Raw genomic sequence first — 24,519 nt, forward strand, 5'->3', positions numbered from 1 at the left:
GTGGACTTCCTTCCTTCTCTCTTCTTTTCTTTCCTCTCCCTTCCCTTCCTTCCTGTCTTCCTTTCCTTCTTCATATTTTATGCCAGGCACTGCTGAGCACTAGCGTACATCTGTTGGGTAGAATTAGAAACCCTTACAGTGGTAGATGAAACAGACACAGCCACTGCTGCTAGCAGGGCTTACTGCCCAGGGCAAGAGACAACAATTTAACATTCTTTTAGCAACCAGACTGTAAGTTACTAGATAGACAGGGACTAAAGTTGCATAGTGAAGTGTTTAAGAGGCTGGATATGGAGAAAGACTGCCTGCGTTAGCATTCTGGTTTCATCATTTACTACCTATGTGGTTTTAGGCAAGTTACTAAATCATTGCTTCTATTTCCTCACCTTGGAAGAACAATAGTCACCTCTTAGGGTTGTTATGAGGATCGAGTTAATATGCATACTTAGAACAGTGTCTGGTATACAATGAGTATCGTATTTGTTAGCTACTAATATTTGTTTATCTCCCAAAGCTCCTAGCAGAGTCCCTCAGAAACTTGTAGGTTATATGACCTTGGGCAAAATGAGTCTGATAAAACCTAGTGTTGGCAAGTGTATGGGGAAAAAGTCAGTGTGTGTGTGTTTTAAAGTCATTGTTAATGGGAATGACTTACAACCTTTTGGAAGGCAATGTTCTTTTTTTATATCTATATTTTTAAAGATTTTATTTATTTAAATGCAATCTTGCCATTTGCAACAATGTGCATGGAACTAGAGGGTATTATGCTAAGCGAATAAGTCAATCAGAGAAAGACAATTATCACATGATCTCACTGATATGAGGAATCTGAGAAACAAGACAGAGGATCATGCAGGAAGGGAGGGAAAAATGAAATGACAAAATCAGAGAGGGAGATAAACCATAAGAGACTCTTAATCTCAGGAAACAAACTGAGGATTGCTGGAGTGGAGGGAGGTGGGAGGGATGGGGTGGCTGGGTGATGGACATTGGGGAGGGTATGTGCTATGGTGAGTGCTGTGAATTGTGTAAGACTGATAAATCACAGACCTGTACCCCTGAAACAAATAATACATTATATGTTAATAAAAAAAAAAAGAGAGAAAAAAGATTTTATTCATTTATTTGTCAGAGAGAGAGCACAAGCAGGTGGAGCGGCAGGCAGAGGGAGAAGCAGGCTCCCCTCTGAGCAAGGAGCCTGAGGACCCTGGGATCATGACCTGAGCCGAAGGCAGATGCTTAACCAACTGAGCCACCCAGGCGTCCCTAGAAGGCAATATTCAGTATGCATATATTTTGACCTAGCAAGTCTGTTGCTAGAAATGTGCCTTATGAATATACTTACAAAGGTTTACCAACACTATTTATAAATGCTCCCTAAGATGCTATCACAGCAAAAACTGGAAATAATTCAAAGGTCTGTCAGGAGAGATCTGGCTAAATACATTGGGGGTATAAACATAATCCTCTGTACCTGCTGAAAAGAATGAGATCAGCTGTTGCTGGCACGGAAAGATCTCCAAGATACTAATTGAAAAGAGTAAGTGCAGAACAGTGCATTTACTAGTTATACTAACATTTATGTATATGCATTTTTTTTTTTTTCTTGTGGAGGGTTAACTAAGAAAATGTTAACAGCAATTACTTTTAGGAAATAGGACAATGGTGGAGGAGAATTTTACTATTCATTTTAAATTTCTGGAATATATTCCTTTAATTTAAAAAAAAGCCATTGGGTATTATCTGGATTGTACTTAGATAATATTTTTTCTCTTAATAAATATTATTAAAAATAAATGAAACCTCTACATAGTAGCAAGAAGAAGTGGGAAGAAGAGTGAAATGGCATTTCTCAGGTTTAAGTAGAGAAATAAAATGTCCTAGTTTACAGATGCCTCATAAATTTGGAATGATTTAAATGTAGAAGGTTGAGTTGATGATCTTGCCTGGTATGATCTGTCTTGGAATTTAAGACTGACTCATAACATCTCAAGAGGGTAAATACAGTATTTTTAAATTACTAGATATTATTCCTTTGGGGAAATAAAAAGAGCTGTTTAAAACAGCCAGGTGAATATTTATTAATTAACATTTGTCTTCAACGTCTAGCAGTTTACCCTACCAAACAAGGTACAACTATGACAAATTTATTGAAGCCTGAAGTTCAGAATTCAGGCAGTTTGGCTCAAGTTGTAGAAGAAAATGCTATCTGATTTATGAAATTAGAAATAAAAGGAAGAATAAAAAGCCAATGTGTATAATCTTAAAACATAGTTGATTTTAAACTTGGATGATACGGTATGTTGTATAGGGAGAAACCTGCTGTATTTACCCTATTTTCCTACCTTGAGCCATAACGTACTACCTTACTATTCACTTCATTAATTTAAAGAAGAATTTTAATGATTACTTCCTCAGTCAAAGCTAGAGGTTAGTCACAATAGCCTATTATTCCTCCAGAAACACAGTAATACGAGAATCTGAGGAGTTAATAAACGTTACTTTTAGATGAGTGACTTAGTTAAAACCAAGTTTTCCATTTTCTAGAACTCAGAGACACTTTGAATGTTTTCATATTAAAGTCATTGCATAATTAAAATGCCATCCCCCCTCGTTTTTTCCATAAACGAATTTTAAAACTTGAATCTGTCTAGTGGTAGAATGACAGAAAGCTATTCTATACCTCATGATATTGATGTACATGTTTGCCGTAGCAGAATTCGTATTTCCACCAACCAACGCCCTATAGGAAAGAAAACAGATCAAGTTACACAGAAAGAATGGGGGATTGGGGTCTGTCTCAGTATTGCCACATGACAGGAATAGAAATATATATAATTAGAAAAACTGTAATAGCAATAATATGGTTGAAAATTTAAAAAAGTTACTGAGAAATAATGTTATATGGTGAAAGATGATTAACTGTACTTAGTGTGATGTGCATTGAGTAATGTATAGAGTTGTCAAATCACTACATTATATACTCCTGAAACTAATATAACATTGTATGTCAGCTACACTTCAATAATAAAAAGAAAAAAGAAATTACTGAGAAATAATAATTTAAAAAAGACAAATACAGAGAATAACTGCTGTATTGCCTTGGTAAAATAAGATAAAATGAAAATTCCACTGACTCTATTTCCCACTGGAACTAATAGTTTATTAGAGGCAAAATTTAACCTTTGTAGATATTAACTCAAGTTTTAAATGTGACTGCTACATAACTAAAATGTAGGCTATACAATCTTTTTTTTTTTTTTTGAGGATATACAGTCCTTGATGCCCATTCCAGCAATCAACCAGAATCACACATGACTTAGTTATATGTATTTTCTGTCAAGTAAAGGTCAAGTTTTAGCTTGTGAGCAAAGAAAACATAATGGCTATTATGGATTATAGTAAGATGCAGACAGAAAATCTCCATTAGGAGGCTTCCAGAAACCTGCCATTTCTCTATTGACAAAATCTTTTTTCAGGGCTGCTGATGACCCGTGACTAAATAACACACAAGTGAAAGCTGTTAGATAAATATTGAAACCAAAGGTTCACTTCTCACCCCATGAAAGCAGTAAGAACCACTAAGGAACTCTTTTATGAGTTGGTCATCTGTCAATTTGGATATGTGGGTTGTTCCAACAGTGAGCATAGGCTGAGAACCAACAGCAATGGGTTTGTGGATTGCTGGAAATCTCTCTTCTTTAGTTGATTGCAACTCTTCCTAAAGTTAAACACATATGTTTAAGGGCTTCTATACCATACTTTTTTTTTTTTTTTTCAGTTAGGACTTTATTATTTTTAAACTGAAGGAAATTTGGAAAATAAAAGTCCACTCATTTTTAATGTGTTTTAAGAAAATGAACTTTGCAACACTTAATACAATAGAGAAAGCTCTAGACAAATGATAGTTCCATCTACCAATTAGGGGTATGATGGCCATTCTCAACACACCGGGATAATTATCATTTCATATATTTTGCCTCATTTTTCTTTTTTTTTGATCATAGCAGCTAGAGTTACTCCAATGCAAGTACCTAAGCTAAGTAGTATTCCACCTTACTAGAAAACACACACACATTATATACACACAAATACAAAGAAATATACACAAATATGTATCAGCACTTGCCTTTTTTTTTTTTTAAAGATTTTATTTATTTATTCATGAGAGACAGAGAGAGAGAGAGACAGAGAGGGAGAGAGAGGCAGAGGGAGAAGCAGGCTCCCAAGGAGCAGGGAGCCCGATGCGGGGCTCGATCCCAGGACCCTGGGATCATGACCTGAGCTGAAGGCAGACGCTTAACCATCTGAGCCACCCAGGCGCCCCTTTTTTTTTTTTAATATTTCTAACGGGACTGTAAAATTCCACAATTCTTCTCAAGTACAATTTGACAGTATATAGCAAAACTCTTCGTTATGTGCTTACCTTTGACCTATTTCTAGAAATTTATCCAGAGTAAACAATCACCACCGACGGGTGCAAAGATTTAGCTTCAATGACATTCAGGGCGGCATTCTTCATGTTAATAAAAAATTGTGGACAACAAAAATATCCACACCAGTAAATAATTTAAATAAATTTTGGTACTTTAAACCATAAAATATTTGAGATAATTAAAATAATATTATAGAAGATTACTTTATGACACAGGAATGTAAAAAATGATATACTGTTAAGTGAAAACAAGTGAAGATATTTTATATATTTACACACACACAGCACACAGTTTGGTCCCAATTATTTTTTTTTCATGTGTATCTCTGTGTGTGTATCAAAAAAAAAAAAAAAATCCCCAAAAAGGCTGAAAGGAAATGCACTAAAATATTATTATTTCACTACTTGTTAGATTTTGTCACTACATTTAGTTCTGGAAAATGTGGTTACTATGGGTAAAGAAAAGATAACAATCAGGGTAAAGAGCTAAGTGGGAGTAAATAAGAATATTAATTATAATTATTAAAATGCAGGAAGATCTGGTTGTTGTCCTGAAGGACGCTGCAAGTTGGTAAAGAAAGACGCCCACTAAAGGGTACAGAGAACAGCAGATTCACAGAGGGACTGGTGATTCACAGAGATTTTGATGAAGAATTGAAACATGAAGACTTCACAGAGAGAAAACCCTTGATTCTTGAAACATGAATAATCTGTGATGTATGTGAACGTCTGTAGGTTTTGTGTCTGTGTGCACATATGCACGTGAACCTGAGGAAGACATAGGAGCAAAGACGTGGGATGTGGAATAATATTTAAAACTAAAAAGATAAACAGGTACTTACTGGTAAAAAATTACATAATTCTAAGAAGTTTGGATATCATCTTAAGGATTTTTTTTTTAATTTTAAAGATTTTATTTATTTATTTGAAAGAGAGACCGGGGGGGGGGGGCGGTGGAGAGAGGTAGAGGGAGAAGCAGACTTCCCGCTGAGCAGGGAGCCAGACGTGGGACTTGATCCCAGGACCCTGGGACCACAACCTGAGCCGAAGGCAGACGCTTAACTGACTGAGCCACCCAGGCGCCCCTCATCTTAAGGATTTTAGGCAAAAATATGGGATCAGGTTTTTGATCAGATTTTTTTTTTTTTTTTTTTAGATTTTATTTATTTATCTGAGAGAGAGAATGGGAGACAGAGAGCATGAGAGGGAAGAGGGTCAGAGGGATAAGCAGACCCCCCCGCTGAGCAGGGAGCCCGATGTAGGACTCGATCCCGGGACTCCAGGATCATGACCTGAGCAGTCGCTTAACCAACTGAGCCACCGAGGCGCCCAAGTTTTTGATCAGATTTTAAGTAGTACTGTCGCAGTGGCAGGGAAGTAGTCGACTAGTAAGAACAAATCCCGAGGTGGAGCCACATTGGGAGTTGAAGTAACCCAAGCCAGAGAGGAAGAGACTCTAAAGGAATGCAGAAGTGGGTGGAGAGAATAGTTACGAAAGAGGATAATGAGTTAGAATCCAGAAGTAAACTGGGTTTTGACAGTGAGGAGAGAAAATGAATCTAGATCAGAATTAAAGGAGTATACCAATTAAAACTGAGTAACATAATTAAAGAAATTAAATAGTAAAAGGGTTCCTAGTAAATGTATAGTGGTCACGATGCCTCCTTTCACCTGCTGTAGGCGCCATTGCTCCACTGTGGTTCTTTTCTTCTACTTTGGCTGATGGGAGTCACTGCAAGGTTACTCTAGAAACCAGTGACCTTACCCTTCCTCTCCTCCAGTATTCCAGAAGAACAAAGATTGCCAAATGACATCCTATTTTTTTGAAAGGACTTTGGATTTTATGTATAGTCTTTCTACATTCAGAACATACCACACTCCTGGTACTGTTTTAAGTGCTGAGTATTAAAAATGAAGAAGACATAGTCACTGCTCCTAAGGAGCTAAGCTCTAATAGACTAAACTAATTACTTAGAATGCATGAGACCTATAGTAAGGTTAGTGAGGAAAAACACTGAAACCTCCAGCTCAGATAGGGGAAGAGGTAGGAAGAATAGAAGTATGACCATTTATTATTGCTTCTTGTTGACAGAACATCTCCTTGCATTTTTAAGAAAAATTATTCCAATAAAAGCAAGATGATAGTTTTTGTGGCAGGGTTTGGAAATTCATAAAATGGATTCCTAATGGTCTAGTAATCTCCAAATTAATGTAATATAATAACAGCACTGATAGCACCCTAACAGCCTCTGCAAATTTGCCCCATTTAAAGGCATGATGGACCCATGCTGTCTTTCATTGGTATGACCATTTAGCAGGAATATCTGTACCATCTTTAGGCACAGAAGATGTGATATGGCATACAGACAATTAATTATACCCAGAGGATCCTCAACAATAGTTACCATAGCCTGCCACTCATGAACACAGAGATGACAAAGATGTGAAAAGCCATATTACAAAATAGAATGGCCTTGGATGTACTCACCGTAGCACAAGGGGGCACTTATGCTATCATTCAAACCAAATGATGCATATATACGACTGTTAATTCAGGCAGTATCACTTATGCATTAAAAGACATGCATAAAGAGATATAGGCATTAGATGGTCCTGTGCGCACTTTAACCCAGTAGTTATCAAACTGGTTTAAAGTCTGGGGGACATGGTGGCAAAATTATTACTCATTCTTAGTTGTGTCAACATAGGTCTCTTTTCTTGCTGTCTCTACAGCTGCTGTGGATTATGCATTCAACTTGGACACTGTCTAGCCAAAGTGCCCTTACTGCAAAAAAGCCCTTCTCTGATGGCTCAGGGAATATCATGGAAGAGGTGGGCATATGAGACTCTAAGAGCTGGATTTGAGGGGTAACATGTGACAGCTAGACTAACATCATCTTGGACCAATCTGCCATGATGACCCCTCTGTTACTTGAAGCCTTCTTGAGTATAGCACCCCCACCATTCTGTCCTTTTGTTCAACTACGCCCTTAAGTACACCCTCCGGGCACAACACCCTTGATCTGCTGAAGAAGTGACTATGACTCACACCTATTCTTTTTCTCTCTCTTTTTTTTTTAAAGCCTCATTAAGACTTTATTTAGTGGGTTATCTAGCAAATAGTTTCTGTACTCATACCTATTTCTAAACATTCTCCAGGGTAGTTCCCTAGTGTGTACGCCCAGCCTCTAGGGCTATAAAAGCAGGTCTTACAAGAGGTGGAGTTGTGAAGATCAATTTGTCATGTTGTCTATTTGCCATAGCCCAAGAGGCTTCAGTCCTAAGTCCCCTTAATAAACCATTTCATGTCAAACAGAACACAAGTAACAGGTATAATATCAAAACAAAATTCTGATAGCCAGATTTGTATTTTTGTTTAAAACAGAAAAAAAATTCATTATCTTTATGGTTAAGCTTATTCCACATTTAAAAGGCAAACCATATGACAAATACCAATTTTTTAAAAAAAGTTATACGTAATAGATTTATAAAGGAAAGGATTCTGAGAAAAATGTCACTTTAAATAACTTTTCACCCTACAGTATTACCTAAGGTTTTCATCTACAACATGTATTCTAAGGGTCCTAAGTATTTTTTTTTTTAAGTTTTATTTATTTATTTATTTATTTGAGAGAGAGAGAGAATGAGAGACAGAGAGCATGAGAGGGAGGAGGGTCAGAGGGAGAAGCAGACTCCCCGCCGAGCAGGGAGCCTGATGCGGGACTCAATCCCGGGACTCCAGGATCATGACCTGAGCCGAAGGTAGTCGCTTAACCAACTGAGCCACCCAGGTGCCCCTAAGGGTCCTAAGTATTTTGAAAGTATTATCATCTGTAGCTTTTTAAAAACAATTTTTCTCAAACGGCAGATTAAACACATTAATTAGAGAAAAGTAAGCTGCCATTTCTTCTCTGAAGAGTAATTAAAGTTGGGATTTGGGAAGCATTTTGACTGAGCTGACTTTTAAGTACTTGTCAGTATTTAAATCACTATCAGGGAGAAGACCAGTAGAAAAATCCATGTCCAATCTTTTAATTGAGCACTTCAAATCAAGTGCAGATTAATAAGATAATTTTTCCTTCCTATCAGAATGGCAGTGTTCACAACAGCCACAAAGAGTGTGGCAATACTCTTGCCAGAAGTACTGAAGAGAAAGGGGAGAAACAGGCTTTGCAGCTAAATGTTAGTTATTAGTTAATTAAACCATTACTAAGTACCCACAGTATACCAGGTATCATGCAAGGAGCTAGAAACCTCAAAGTAATAAAAGCATAGCATATTCTCCTTGATCTTAGTGTAAGAATCATAGGAAAATCAACCAATTTTAGCCATGTAAGTGCTATAATGGAGGACTGAGTAAAATACAAGACCAAAAAAGAGGAAACTTTGATCTCTTCCTGGAGTAATTCATTAGAAGTCCTCTCTCATTTGCAAAGGAAGTAACACTGCTTTAAAAACAATGGGGAAGGGGCACCTGGCTGGCTCAGTAGGGAGCATGCGACTCTTGATCCTGGGATTGTGAGTTCAAGCTCCACATTGGGTGTGGAGATTACTCAAAAATAAATAGGTAAATAAATGAAAATAAAAAAAAAAAACAACAACAGGGAAGATTAGGAAAAGGTCAGTGTGAGACAGATGAATTTGAGATTACTGAAAATGTATATGGTTATGTCCAATGAGCAGAGGAAAAGGGAAAAAAGCACATGGAAAAGGAGAAGCAGCATAGAGAAGTGGTTAAGAGGACAGGTTCCAGAACCAGACTGTTTTGATTTTCATCTGTAATCCATCACTTGTCACTTCCCTTCTCTGAACCTCAATTTCCTAACATGTTAAGGAGGATGATAATAGTATATTCTTGTAGGTTTTTGTGAGGATTAGATAACAGCTGTTAATATTCAATCCATGTTAACTATTGTGACTGTGGTTTGAGTTCAGGGGAAAGGTCAACGTTGAAGATGTGTATTTGAAACTCATGGGCATATTAATGAAGTTAACAGAATGGGCCTGGATGAGCTCACTTGAGACTATACACACTACAGAGAGAAGGCAACTATGGCTAGAACTGTGGGGAACGTCAACATTTTCAGGGCAGGAAGTAGACAAAGACCTAAAACACAGGAGAGGAGAACAGAGAGAACCAGAGAGAATGACTTCAAGTAAAGGCAGTAGAGAAAGTTCAAGCTTCACATGTTCAGTGTTTTATGTGCTAAGATCAAGTTATGTATATGTCCAGTGGACTTAGAACCAAAAGATTGCTGTTGACCTGAATAAGAAGTTTCAGAAGAATGATGGTTTGATGACATAGAGCAATGGGTTGAAGAAGAAATAAAGCATTAGAAGATGAGTTGTAGTTTATTTTTTCAAGGGGCTCAGCTGGGAAGGCCAGTCAACTACCTAAAAAGTCAACTTAACTACAATGAATAGGATGTCACACTTTAAAATATGAAATCATGAGAGTAAGAGAATGATAAAATAGTTTCTGAGAAGTACAAGAATAAGGAAAATAATTAAAATCAGTTAAAAAATTGGAACTTAAAATTTGAGTCAGAAAAATAAATTACTACTACTATGCTACAGGAATGATTAAAATACTGATACATGCTCTTAAATTTGGAAAAGGAAGCACTGAGAAAATACTGTTACATAATTCACATACCTCTTTATTTCTCCTGAAAGGCACCCTTAGTATTTCTTCCTGCTGTTCCAATTGCCTCAGGGTGAGGGGTTTAAATGGTGATCCTGGCAGTGACTGGCAAAATATGTCATTCACAGGGGACGCTCTGAATCTATTCAGTAAGAACAAAGCATTAAAGCTAAGCATATGACACTTTAAAGCATGTGTGCGTTTCATGTTTAAAATATTAAATCCACATCCTACCTATATTTAGGATGATTGCACAAGAGTGGTGTCAAAATGACAACTTCATATTCACAAGTTGTAACTTCAGCTACTGAAAGAATTTCATGCTTAGATTCAGGATGACATATGTACATCACCGTACTTGATCTGGGCCGGTTCTGTTTCAAACTACAAGGTGTACCATTTCCCATTCCCACAGGATAGTAGGGTGTCATCTGACCTTCGATATTTTTAGTGGGAATCTTAAAAAAAGAGTTTAAGACAGACTTTTCATTAGAAATGGAGGTAGGGGTGAGGATGGGAGAAACACTTATTCTTAAAGGAAAAAAACTACATTTTAAATAAAACCAACCTTTATAAAGGTAACATTTCTGTATTTTCTATAAACTTTTCCTCTAACATTCTTTTGATTCCTAAGTTCTTATTTGAGCTAATACTTATTTTCAGAGCAGTTTTATATAGCAAAAAAAGGAAATTTTATTTGGTGCTAAAATTAAGATGTTAAGTGTATATTTATATAAAAGGATATAATCTCTTGATTAATATGAATTATTTCTAACAGTTTTTTTTTTTTTAAGATTTTATTTATTTATTTGAGAGACAGAGAGTGCACATGAGAGGGGGGAGGGTCAGAGGGCGAAGCAGACTCCCTGCCAAGTAGGGAGCCCAATGTGGGACTCGATCCAGGGACTCCAGGATCATGACCTGAGCCAAAGGCAGTCGCTTAACCAACTGAGCCACCCAGGCGCCCTATTTCTAACAGTTCTAAAGAAAGAGATTAAGATAAAATACAGGAACTTACTATACTGGACTAGTCAGAATTTTCTAGACTGAATTCTCAGTGAATGGCTATGTTATACTTTAGATTCTAGAGGTTTGAAGTCTGATTTGTCAAAAAGTGGGGCTACATAGTAAAACACTATCTTCTAAAACAGGAATCTTAATATTGTACTCATTCATTAATCTGCTTATTCTTTTTCCCTGTCATTAATATTAAGAGCCATACTTTTCAACATAAACTCCTATATAAATCTATTCAAGCCCAGCAAAGGACAAATGAAGAAATTTTCATGGAATGGGGGAATAAAATAGATCACCTCAAAAGACAAGGATTATTAAGGAGCTAGCTCTCATATTTCATCTACATAAACCAAAGAAAAATCTAATATAAGGGCTCTAAAAAAATATTGTTAATAATATCTCCAAGCAAGCTCTTTGGAGGCAGGGAGCTCATCTTGTATCACTTTGGTACCCTGTCAGTGCCATGTGTAAAACAGGCAATAAACAAATGTTTCCAGGAAAAAATATTTTGAGGTTTCTTGTATGCTATTTTCATGCTAGTTATCCAGAATTAGAAAATCCTGGGTTCAAAGCCAAGCTTTGAATTTACTGGCTTTCTGACTGTGACCAAATTTCAGTTTTTGTCATTTGTAAAAAGAGAATAATAATATATACTCAGAGGTTGTGGGGGAAATTAAGCATTACCTTTTATTACATGCCTGGCACAGTATCTGGCTTATAAATTGGGGCTCAGTAAATGTTAGTTTTCTTCCCTTACCCTTTTCTTCCTCTTCCTTTATCATTTCACACTTTGAATTCCATCTTGCTATCCTCCAGAGCCACAGTAAATAAATATTTTATCTCAAAGGTAGTCTGTAAAATTAAAATCTTTTAAAATAGCAATGCTATGTGTGTCTATGCTTAGCTTATCAATTCCCCCCAAAGCCACCCTTTTAAGGCCTTTTGCCATTTCACTTTTCTTCTGATAAAATTATCATTACATTCTTTTTTTTTTTTTTAAAGATATTTATTTATTTGACAGAGAGAGACACAGCGAGAGAGGGAACACAAGCAGGGGGAGTGGGAGAGGGAGAAGCAGGCTTCCCGCGGAGCAGGGAGCCCGATGCGGGGCCCGATCCCAGGACCCTGGGATCATGACCCGAGCCGAAGGCAGACGCTTAACGACTGAGCCACCCAGGCGCCCCAAAATTATCATTACGATATAAAACCACTTACAGAAATATCCTCTATCAATAGGTTATTTAACTCTATAGGAGTTCTTAGGATTCAGAAAGCATTCCTTGAACTACTGGGGCATTTAAAAATTGTGATTAGGAACCCTAAGGAATCATTCTTTTTAAACAATCTTATTTTTCAGTCATCAATTATGCATTCACATTCAGTACACACTTATGAAGTGCCTATATTATATCTGGCACTCTGCTTTGCACTGCAGGGTAAAGAGATAAAAGACAGTCCCTGCTTTGAAGATGCTTGCAGTCTGGTAGCTTGTTATTTACATACGTAGTTTATCTGTTTTACCTAGAGGAGATAGGGGCCAAACTAGGGGGAAAAAGCAAAAGCTCTTATTTATAATTGTTTCCAATGTTAAACAGAGGGAACCACTGCTAAGACCGGAAGTGATACACTGCCATTATGAAAACTTTCCCAGACACATCTTTGCTAAGTTCCTTAATTTTCCTATGATCCTAAAAGTAAATAAAAGTATCACAGTATAACTGTTCTCAGAAAAATCTAACATACTGCAAATTTTCTTTGGCCCAATCCTCTGAGGTATTTGATAGACAGTTAAAGAACACAGGACTAAATTCTGTCATTTAAGTAGTATAAATTCATGCCTCACTAATAATAGATGTTAAAAGCAAAAAAAATCAACACTTGTCACTTGCCTCTTTTGATTTTTCGTTTTCATCTGCCTCTTCATCTGTGGAATAATATAAGATATTACCTATGTAAGGTAGGTGTAAAGAATGACCAGTGACTTATATATAAAATACAAATGATTACGTTTTCAATTTTGTAATTTTAAATTTCTTTCTAAAGAAGATCCAAAACATACATATAATTTTTATCTTACTACTTTTAGCTAGTTGCCTTGAAATGGTTTTGTTTGAAAGGACAAATTTAATCCTTACATCTTTACCTATGAAATACTTTATTTGAGGCATAAAACTGGCCACAACAATTTTCTTTTGAAGTATTTTTATATCAGTGAGAATTTTAATCTTAAATTAGCTGACTCTGAATAACATAGATTAACAAAAATATTTCACAATTTTAGGGACACATCTACATTTCTATTTCCATGTATAACAACTATGCTTACAGCAAGCAAAAGACTAACATTAACACTATATAAATATAACACTAACATGTGTTATCTTACCAGATTTTTAAAAATTTATTAATATGTAGACAAAAAGCATAATGTTTGTTGATGTAAAAAATAATGAAAAGATCTCTTTGAAAAAGTTTTCTAAGGGATTGTTCAGAAATTTATTTTAGTGTTTTAAAATGCATACAGTCTCCTATAAGATCTTTTAAATTCCAATTTGAACATAAATACTTTCAACGAAATTCCAGCATTACTATCAAATCACTCTGTAGAAACAAACCTTTTTCAGATAGAAGGTTCTTAGCCAACATATTCCCAAGGTAGTACTCGTGAATATTTACTTTCTATATTGGAATAAAATAAAAATATAATAAGTATTTTGCAAATACCAAGAATACAACTTTAAAATTATCAATCTCATTATTAAAGTTCTCATTGTATAATGTTCCACCCTTCATATTTTGAAGAAAAACATACCTGACCACTTTCTTTCTCTTCATGGTATTGTCGAATGTGTTTTCCGTGACATACTTCATAAGTCCAGTAAGACTCAATCTAAGAAAAATGGATGTATTTAAACATACAAAAGCCATATAACTCCACTGAATTACTTTTTGATATTTTATGTAGTTGAGTAGATTTCCCTCAAGATTTAGAGTAAGCTTTCATTAAATGAAACTTTATTACGCCTCAGAAAAATATGAAATTTCTGAAGCCTAGTCACTATTTTCACTAATTAGCTGTTTGTGAAAATTCTGTGAAGAAAACAGGTCTAGACTACGCCTGGGATCTGTATTAACCACCTGGCTTAGGGACCATTTTATACATAGTCTAAAAAATAACAATTAGCATTTCTTAGTAAAATTGTATATAAGGAAACTTTCCTTTGATCTGAAAATCATTCAGAACAATTTGGGAAGTGATATTATTTGAAACTGGTGTTACTGGGTGTTTGTTTCATCTACCGCACGGGAATTTAAATGAACAAAATACTATTAAGCAATAGCTTTGGTTTACAACTAACTTAAAATTTGATATAACATAATAAAGTAAAAAGAAATGCACAGTTATTTTCAAGGGTCTATTGGCCACTAGAAATTTATTTTCTACTTATTAAGTGAACATAAAATACGTACTCTGTAGGAACAACTGCTTTGTTTAAATAGTGGCTCCAATAGCTCTCTTGGATTAGGGCCTTTATAATCCTTTTCTTCTTCCTATGAAAGAACTAGGATTTAATACTTACAATTATTCTAGAACTTCACCCAACTCTTCTGTCTGGATATTAACTCATTGTTCAAATCACAAATGCTTGGAAATAAAAGGGGAAAAAAAGTCAAAACTTTTAAAAAGATCCTACGGTTTGCCACTTCTTTCAAAAGAATTTAAGTATAAAATATGGAGCCATAGAATAATCTTCCATTCTCTCTTCTCTTAAAAAAAGGTTTCTGAGTATCAGTTTCCTGAACAATTCTTATGAACCTATTTCAGAAGTTTTAAATACTTGCATCTGAACAAATTCTAACTATGAAAGCCTCAGAATAGTTGAATCTTATAGAAGGTATAGAAAAGTTTTAAGGTACATCCCAGTTTCCTATATATTTTTACATTTCAGACTTGAATGCCATATGCATATGCATATGATTGCACACATGTATATTTGTGTCTTACGAAGGTTTAAAACAAAATGAAACAGAGAGCTATCTTTCACAGATTTCAAATCTGAACAAAACCTAAGAAAGCACTCACTGAGTTTGTAGTATTTCCATTTTACAGACTGTGAAAGTATTACATAAATAGCTCAATAATTTATTGAGTGGAAGAACTGAGTTTCAAATCTGTTCAAGGTTCCACAGCTAACTGTAGCCTATACCTCAGCCTCCTGGCTCCTAGGCTGGTGTCCTTTTCATTTTACCATGCTGACTCTCCTGTTTCATCTTGAAAGAAGTCATTGCCTTGAAGGATGGATAAGAGGCAGTTAGGGCATTTCGGGAGGAAGAAAGGGGCATGAGCTAAGGTAGGGAAAAAGCACAGGTACCTATAGATTTATTTTTAGAAATTCTTTATAAAAAAATTTCACATATATATTTAAAAATTATATCCTGCTTCAAAACCCCCATTTCTGTTAAAGAAAGCAAGTGTGGAATTAGATTTTCATTAAAACTATGACTAATTGGTTGCTAAGTTTTCTAAGTTGAACTGTAAAATCAAAGAATTCAAGAATAATAAAAGTGATTACTACTTTTATGATAAACAGGGTTACTGAGAACCTTGTCATTCAGTTTTATTTTAAAGTATGTATTTACAATGTTTTAAATACATATCTCTGGTGACAAGGATTACAGATATATTTATAAAAAGTTACCTCATCCCCACTTGTCACAAGGGGCAGAATGCATTTATATTTTTCTTTATGTGTAGTTGTCATGATGACATAATTATCTTCTTTATACAAAACTCCAGTTGTAGGCTAGAAATAGAACAAAAAATACACATTTTTTTTTTGGTTAAGTTGTATTACACTGAATAAATTACAGTCTTAGGTCAAAGTAATTCATCATGTCAACAGAGGATTTTTAAACGTATTTCCTAAGGCAGGGGAAAGGATTCTACAGGTTATTTAAGATCAAAATAAGGATGATAAGCTTTATCTTGATGTTAGAAAAAAAAATGAACACAAATGAAATTTGGAGTATAAAGAAAAAAGTAGTAATGCAACAGACTGAAGTTGAAATAGGGATTAAAAAGTGTTAAGAGGCGGGGCACCTTGGTGGCACAGTGGGTTATGCGTCTGACTCTTGGTTTTGGCTCAGGTGAAATCGAGCCCTGCAAAGGGCTCCATGCTCAGTGCAGAGTCTGCTTGGGTTTTTCTTCTTCTCCCTCTGCACCCCCTGTCCCCCGCCAAAGCTCTCTCTCTCAAATAATTAATAAATCTTAAAAAAAAAAAGCATTGAGGCAACGAACGTTCATAGATACACCATTACTGAATACTTATTACTCCTATTAACAATTACCACCTATCTGTGATAGTCAATAGCATTTTATAAATGTTCTCTCAATTCTGTTGGATGGGACACTTGAACATAATAATAGTGCATTATTTTTCATATTTGGATAAATTACTTTTAGAAGAAAAATCCCTAGGGGTGCCTAGGTGGCTCAGTTGGTTAAGCCTCTGCCTTTGGCTCAGATCATGGTCGTAGGGTCCTGGGATCGAGCCTGACATTGGCCTTCCTGCTCAGTGGGGAGCCTGTTTCTCTCTCTCCCTCTCCGTCTGCCTCTTTCCCCAGCTTGTGCGCATGTGCTCTCTCTAATAAATAAATAAAATCTTAAAAAAAAAAAAAAGAAAAGAAAAAGAAAAATCCCTAAGGATCCTCTGTGCTGACTTAACTTTTTTTTTTTTAGTATACATCCTAGGTCAGCAAACTCTTTCTGTAAAGGGCCAGGTAGTAAATATTTGAGGTTTTGTGGGCCATATGATTTCTGTTGCAACTATTCAACCACCCATTCTAGTAAGACATTGCATAGGCAAGAGGAAAATTAACAGGTATGGCTGTGTCCTGAAAAAACTTTATTTACAAAAATAGGTGGTTGGCCAACCCAAAGGTGAAGTTTGCCCATTCCCGCTATGTATCAACAAAACTATCTTTATTTTTTATTTATTTATTTATTTTTAAATTCTTATTTATTTATTTGACACACAGAGAGAGAGAGAGACAGCGAGAGAGGGAACACAAGCAGGGGGAGTGGGAGAGGGAGAAGCAGGCTCCTGGCTGAGCAGGGAGCCCGATGCCGGGCTCGATCCCAGGACCCTGTGATCACGACCTGAGCCGAAGGCAGACACTTAACGACTGAGCCACCCAGGCGCCCCAACAAAACTATCTTTAAAGCTTAATATAAAACCAAACAAATTCACAAACCAAATATGAACCAATGTAATTCAAATGAACATTTCAATTAATGTAACTCATATTATTTAACTAAACAGAAATCTTTGCTGTGTTATAGCAGATGTGTCACTACTAAGACAGAAGTTTTCATATTCTATGATATGTGTTCTGTGAGATCCAACTTTTTTTTAAAAAATATTTTATTTATTTATTTGACAGAGAGAGACATAGCGAGAGAGGGAACACAAGCGGGGGGGGGGGGGGGGGGGGGGGAAAAGCAGGCTTTCCGCGGGGCAGGGAGCCTGATGCGGGGCTGAATCCCAGGACCCTGGGATCATGACCTGAGCTGAAGGTAGAGGCTTAACGACTGAGCCACCCAGGCGCCCCATGATAATTCAACTCTTAACTTCTCATCTTACGATACTGTGAAACCACTATACTATTTGGCCATCCCTCATGAAGAAAGAACCATTCTTATTAAGTAACTGTTCTTTTCTCAATTTAACAAGAAGGACTCATAACCATAATAAAACAAGCACTACTTGATCCAATGTTATCTTACACACAAATGCAAATTATCGCAATGTTTTTCCAAGACAATAAAACAAAACAAAAAATAGTAGTAAATACAAGCTGTAATTAGCTGTATTGCAGTTTTAAGTCCTTAACATTTTTTAACTCATCGATCTTTAAGACAAACATTCTACCCATCTTCAGAAAAGGAAATTGAAGCCCAGAGCTTAATTTGTACAAGCTGGGGCGCCTGGGTGGCTCAGTCGGCTAAGGGTCTGCCTTCAGCTCAGGTCGTGATCCCAGGGCTCTGGGATCGAGCCCCTCATCGGGCTCCCTGCTCAGCGGGGAGCCTGCTTCTCCCTCTGCCTCTGCTGCTCCCCCTGCTTGTGTTCTCTCTTGCTCACTCTTTCTCATTCAAATAAGTAAATAAAATCTTCTAAAAAAAATTTGTACAAGGTAACACAGCTAGTAAGTAGCACAGTACAGAGATGAATCCAAGCAGACTGGTTCCATATTTTGTGTGCTCTTAACTGTTTTATGTTTTATGTTTATAATATGTTTTAACATATTTGCATCAGCGTTTAACATTTTTTTAGATTACTATATAGGCTCCTGGATTATGACGAAGGATCCTTATTTAAAAAACCACTGTAAGTGAAGAGGGGAACCAAAGAGACTTGAAAGTGAGAGTTACAAAACCAAATTTATGAAAAAGGGATCCTTAGAAACATTTATTCAGTTGTGCCAACAAATTGCTATAAGACGTAACATTTACAAAGCCTTTCGCCGTTTTTCAGATATATGCAGAATGTGTGCAGAGTTGTTCAAAGCACGACTCACATTTGCTGAGCAATGGCTGGCCTGAAGTCTTGCCAAATCATTCCTGTACAGTAGCGAAGGCAACCAGTAGCGTATGACTTAAGAGTATTTACCTCTATTTGTGAAGTACCTGCAACTCTAATGTTCAGAATTGAATTCCACAGCAATATTGACTTATTTACTAAAACATTCACAATGCCAACAATGGAAAAAGAACTGCTTGCTTGGAACCACAGCAAAGAAAGGAAGACAATCCTTTCTTTGTAATAAAAACCACACTTGGGGCTTTATTTTTATATGATAAGAAACTCATTCCTCCTGGAAAAGGACTTCGGCTACCTCCATTTTGACCTCAAACTTCCTAGTTGGGTTCTTCCTTCCAGCTTGTCTCTTGGCTCAGACTGGAAGATCCAGGGGGCAAAGCATTCCCTGACGGGAACCAAAACTATTCCCTCAAGTAAAAAGGACTGCCTGAACCAGCAAGACGCCTCCCCATGACTGACTCCATGACAAGGTTTGATTTGACCTTCAGTGCCTCCCTGAACATACCCACGCCAGCTTTGCCCATATTTTTCATACATAAATCTGGAAGTATTTTCAGCACTTTGGAGACAGTCTTTGAGCCGCCAGTCTGCTGTGTTCTGGGTGCTGGCCTCACTGAAATTAAATCCTTTCTTGTTTCACCACCATTCATTTCTCTGAGTTTGGATTTTGTCAGCTGTGAGTGGCTGAACCTCGTCTGTTTGGAATCCCCAGACCTAGGTGCTTTTGCACCCCTGTGCCCTGGCTATACTCTGTCTACTGTTTTTAGGTCTAGGTAAAGGGTAACAAGAAATAAAAGCCATCACTTGTTTGAAGATGCAAAGATTTGTCTTTCATTAGTTTTGGAAGGGTTGCTTTCCTCTTCAATAAAACAGATCAAGTAGCAATTCCTCTATCTGAAAACTGCTGGAAAGTGAGTCACTTATTGGGAACACAAACTAAACATTTTAACAAACTTTATCCTCTTTTTCATAAAGAAATTACTGGGAAAAAGATAACCTTTTCTGATTTTCTAAGTTAAAAAACTTTTTTGATCTGCTACTAAAAATGTTTCCTTTTGATTTAGTAAAACAGTTCTTTAGGAAAATGAAATATAATAAATTCTGAATATACAGAATTGCAGATAGTGTAAAAAAATTCCATATAATACCTTAATGTATTTTCAGTGTAAGAGGTGCTATTAGTGATTTGATTAAAGTCAGATATTAATATAATGAAACCAATCCAAGGGGGTAGGGTACTTTAAGGTTAAGGAACTTAAAAAATATGTTGGCAGGGGAGAAATTCCTAATGTTTGACGAGAGTCTGGAAGAATTAAAATAGAGGATGAGAGACAAAAGAGAGAAGCTGTAAAATAAACTCAGTGGTACAACTTCCCAGCATATATAAACATGCTTGGAAAACAAACAAACAAACATGCTTGGAACTATGGAGTTGGTTACCATTCTTCCCAAGCATAGTGTTTGGGGTAAGTTTTTGTTTTGTTTTGTTTTGTTTTGTTTTGAAAGTAGGCTCAGAGCCCAACGCAGTGCCTGAACTCATGACCCTGAGATCAAGACCTAAGCTGAGATCAAGAGTTGGAGGCTTAACTGACTGAGCCACTCAGGTACCCCTATGGGAAGTTTTTGAGTGGGAATATATTTCCAAGAGAAGTAAAGAGAAAATTGGACTTATTCTGTGGTTTTACTTTGGTGAAATCTGTGAACTCTGTGAAGTAATGAATAGTTGAACAGTTTAATGAGAGAGATGGTATTTCAGAAGAAAAATATATACGCACAAAAAAACTGAATGCTAAAAACCAGTAAACAAAGACTATCATAGTCATTAATTAGTTAACATAAACATTAAAAAATATACACAGTTTTGGTGCTTAATAACTTTTCTAGGTAAATTTGAAAGCAAGATTATAAAGATTATATATTGTTTTGATATATCTGAATGGGGAGATGATTTAAAGCACAGAAGAATTTTAAAGCTAAAAAAAAAAATTCACATCTTCCAATCTAGTCTCTCCCAATTTCAGATAGTAGAGAGATAAAGGCACTTATCCCAGTTCATACAGCTGCTTAGTTATATTTGTCCCACCAACTGGCCCATAAAAGAAAATGACAGTGCGAGGTGAGGAGGGCTGTAGTGTCAATTACAAAAAGGAGGGAAGAGAAGCCTCAAGATTAAAAAGTACTAAAACAAAACCCAAAGGCCAATGATAAAGACTCCTACAGTTTATTTTTTTTTATTTTTATTTTTTTAAAATATTTTATTTATTTATTTATTTGACAGAGAGAGAGTGAGAGCACAAGCCAGGAGACAGAGGGAGAAGCAGGTTCCTCGCTGAGCGGGGAGCCCGACATGGGACTCGATCCCAGGACCCTGGGATCATGACCTGAGCCGAAGGCAGCCGCTTAACCAACTGAGCCACTCAGGCGCCCTCCTACAGTTTATTTTTGCATGAGGGCCACAGACCTTTTGCCAAATCACAGAAAAAGGTCTCTAGATTTTCCTCAAAATAACTTAAAAAAAAATTTTTTTTTATTAAAGATTTTATTTATTTGTCAGAGAGAAAGAAGGGGGGCACAAGCAGGGAGCTCGATGTGGATGAGGGACTCAATCCCAGGTCCTGGGATCATGACCTGAGCTGAAGGTGGACACTTAACTGACTGAGCCACCCTGCCATCACTCAAAATAACTTAAAAAAAAAAAAAAAGAAAAAAAACTTCAGATGTGCCCATCTTAGATTATGTTACATTGCCAAAGAGAATTAAAAATTAAAATTCAAAATAAAATTGAGAGATATGTGAAAGGTTCGTAGAGGATACATTTAAGACAGATCTTCCATAACCTTTTTTTAGCCAGCAAACACCAGTGCCAGAAAGAAAACAGAGTAACAATCTGGTAGTAACCTCTAAAAAGGCCAGTTTTAGTTATCCACTTGTAAGTCAGGAAGTCTTCAGGGTTGCATATCAGCATGTAATTTTTAAATTAAAAACCAAAAAAATAACAGGGCGCCTGGGTGGCTCAGTCAGTTAAGTATCTGACTTCAGCTCAGGTTAAGATCTTGGGGTCCTGGGATAGAGCCCCAAGTTGGGCTTCCTGCTCAGCGGGGAGTCTGCTAGTCCCTCTGCCTCTCTGTCTGCCCCTCCCCCTGCTTGTGTTCTCTCTGCCTCTTTCTCAAATAAATAAAATCTTAAAAAAAAAACCTGGGGGTGCCTGGGTGGCTCGGTTGGTTGGGCGACTGCCTTCGGCTCAGGTCATGATCCTGGAGTCCCGGGATCGAGTCCCACATCGGGCTCCCTGCTCAGCAGGGAGTCTGCTTCTCCCTCTGACCCTCCTCCCTCTCATGCTCTCTGTCTCTGATTCTCTCTCTCGCAAATAAATAAAAAATTAAAAAAAAACAAACAAAAAAACCTGACAGGTGCAAGAGTAAAATACTTTAATGACAACATTCTGAAACACTTCTCATGTTTATTCTGTGTGCTCTTTTGAAAGATAACAGAGGTTGGACTAAATTATTCTCACTTCAAGACTGCTAAAGTTATATCTCACTTATAACAAACTTTTATATAAGTATTTTATTTTATTTTTTTAAAAGATTTTATTTATTTATTTGAGAGAGAGAGAGAGAGCACAAGCAGTGAGGAGGGGCAGAGGGAGAGAGAGAAGCAGACTGCCCACTAACCAGGGAGCCCGACTCGGGACTTGATCCCAGAATTCTGGGATCATGACCCCAGCCGAAGAAGACGCTTAACCGACTGAGCCACCCAGATGCCCTCTAAGTATTTTAATATAACAATATTTCATGGCATTCAAACAAAGATAAACCTGGCTTCTCAGAGAAATATTTACTTAGATAATGCTGAGTACCACTGAACTACAAGAATAGGAGAATTGAAAAGAAGAGGAGTAGAGAAATAAACAAGTGTGAAATATTTGCAAAAACTAACATTTGTAAATAGAAAGCTGTTGTGGTAACCATAACATCTGTTGTCCTGCTAAATCTTGCTTTGACATCATGCTATCACTTATTCTTGTTTCAATGAAGTAGTAATAGAACAATATGGTAATAGAACAAAACAGTCATCCCAAATGGAATGACTACAGGTAACTGGAATAAGAATTTTAAAAAAGCTTTTGTATTTTCCAAGACTTCAGTTTGAAATAAATAAATTAACTACTACACGGTAAGCATCTTAAGTGCACAGTTTTTTATTGGCCTACAGTGGTAGGAAGACTTTTCAGCAGAGTACTTCCTAAAGACAGAGGATCGCAAATTTTCATTACTGTGAAGTTATAAAAATGTTCATCACTCTAGGAAAACTGATCACAGAATCTCATGTTCTGGGGTTTTAAATAACAGTCGTAATATCAGCACCCTAAAGGTTATTCTGAATAGAATGTCATTAACATCTCAAAGGCCAAATAACCCTCTCGGAAACAACTCTGAAGGAGAAAGAGCTGTGAGTATGTACATATACACGTGTGTGTATACAAGACAGAAATGACTAGTATGCGAGAGGGAACTCCTATCTGCAGTACAACCAGTTGTGTGGGTAGGGTGGTAATACTGAAGGAGAGAAGGCGGCTGGTGGAGGAAGACCTGCAGCTGACTCTCTAAAGAGAAGATAAATACCTGTGCCTGACGTGATTCTAAGAAAGCTTCTTCCACGGGGTGGGAGTGTTGGTAAGCAATGTCTAACGAGACAAATTTAAAAGGCGGAGAGCAGGTGACCGCTGGATCCTCAATGCTTAGCATGGAGGGCACAACCACATAATGTGTTCGCTAAACACTTGCTGTATGAATGAATGAATGCGAGGTAAATGAACCTTTGGATTAGGGAAAGGAGGCATTCGCCTGCCGAGATGGTTCTGGAGGAGAAAAGCGCAGGTACCGAGGGAAGGGGCCAAACCCTAGTGCTAGGAGGGAGAGAGAGATGGCTACAGGATTCGCGAGGGCACTGACCAGAGAGAACTCGGTGCCGGGCCAGTTGACTCGGAAAGGGATGTCATCGCTGAGCTGGGGGAGCGCTCGGCCGCCACCGGACGCCTCTAGGAGGCCGCAGAGGACCAATAACACCGGCCCGCCTGGGACCAGACTACGCGCGCCGCCTCCTCCTTCCTCCATCCTCCGCTGCCGATTTCTCCAGCCACCGCCACAACCTCCTCTGCCCATAGAGGAGAGGAGGGGGAGGAGGAGGAGGAGGCGGCGGGACTACTAAGCACCCAGGCAGCCCGGGGCCCAACTGCCGCCACGTCTCCTTCCGGAGAGCCGGGCAACGCCACCTCCGCCCCCTTGGGACTCCCGCCACTGTTTCCGGGGCAGGCGGCATATCAACATCCGGGGCCAGCAAGCCGTCCGCCTACGGAAGCCGGGACGCCGGTTGGCGGTCTCGTGGTGGGGGGGGAGGGGAGAAATCGAACGTCGCGGCCTCCCGGGAGCTGACTCCGAAGACCTGGCCTCAGACCAGGCCTTTCCGCGCAGAAGTGACGGCACGGAGAACCGGTGAGTACGGGAGGCGGCGGTCGCTCCCTCCTGCCACCCGCGCGGCTCTCCAGCGGGTGGGCGGTGGATTGGCCTGCAGTGGAGCGGGAAGAAGAGCGTGAACTCGGCGGGTGTAGTCATTAGATGCCAAAATTCGAGGTGGCGCTAAGTGAGAAGTGGCGGTGTTCCTGACTTAGCTACCCTCCAGCTGCTTTTCTTTCTCCTTTTCTCCGCACGTAACATCTGTACACTTCATTTTTCCCGCTTGAAGCTTCTCTCCGCCTCTTCTCCCGTGGGTTGTGGTCATCTCAGTTCCTTGCAGCCACTGACTAACGCAGGGCGGTGTGC

At 37.8% G+C, this 24,519-nt stretch overlaps 1 protein-coding gene across 4 annotated transcripts in view; it reads right to left on the reverse strand.

Moving 5' to 3' along the window:
• Positions 1 to 24,256, reverse strand: part of ERLEC1 (endoplasmic reticulum lectin 1) — a 42,125-nt gene extending 17,869 nt beyond the window's left edge. For 2 of the 4 annotated variants that reach the window (XM_044918907.1, XM_021701279.1), the window contains exons 1-10: positions 23,653 to 24,000; positions 15,797 to 15,901; positions 14,568 to 14,648; positions 13,909 to 13,986; positions 13,712 to 13,775; positions 12,986 to 13,020; positions 10,314 to 10,537; positions 10,092 to 10,221; positions 3,560 to 3,721; positions 2,684 to 2,743 (exon numbers count right to left, since the gene is read on the reverse strand). In XM_044918907.1, the coding sequence (XP_044774842.1) occupies positions 2,684 to 2,743; positions 3,560 to 3,721; positions 10,092 to 10,221; positions 10,314 to 10,537; positions 12,986 to 13,020; positions 13,712 to 13,775; positions 13,909 to 13,986; positions 14,568 to 14,648; positions 15,797 to 15,901; positions 23,653 to 23,862 (1,149 nt within the window). In that variant the 5' untranslated portion in view covers positions 23,863 to 24,000. Of the gene's footprint in view, positions 1 to 2,683; positions 2,744 to 3,559; positions 3,722 to 10,091; positions 10,222 to 10,313; positions 10,538 to 12,985; positions 13,021 to 13,711; positions 13,776 to 13,908; positions 13,987 to 14,567; positions 14,649 to 15,796; positions 15,902 to 23,652 lie in introns of all 4 variants that reach the window. The other 2 variants (XM_044918906.1, XM_044918908.1) reach the window with 2 other exon arrangements.
• Between the last annotated feature and the right edge of the window lie 263 nt (positions 24,257 to 24,519).

Source organism: Neomonachus schauinslandi, chromosome 10 (assembly GCF_002201575.2).
Source record: "Neomonachus schauinslandi chromosome 10, ASM220157v2, whole genome shotgun sequence".
Taxonomy (NCBI): Eukaryota; Metazoa; Chordata; class Mammalia; order Carnivora; family Phocidae; genus Neomonachus; species Neomonachus schauinslandi.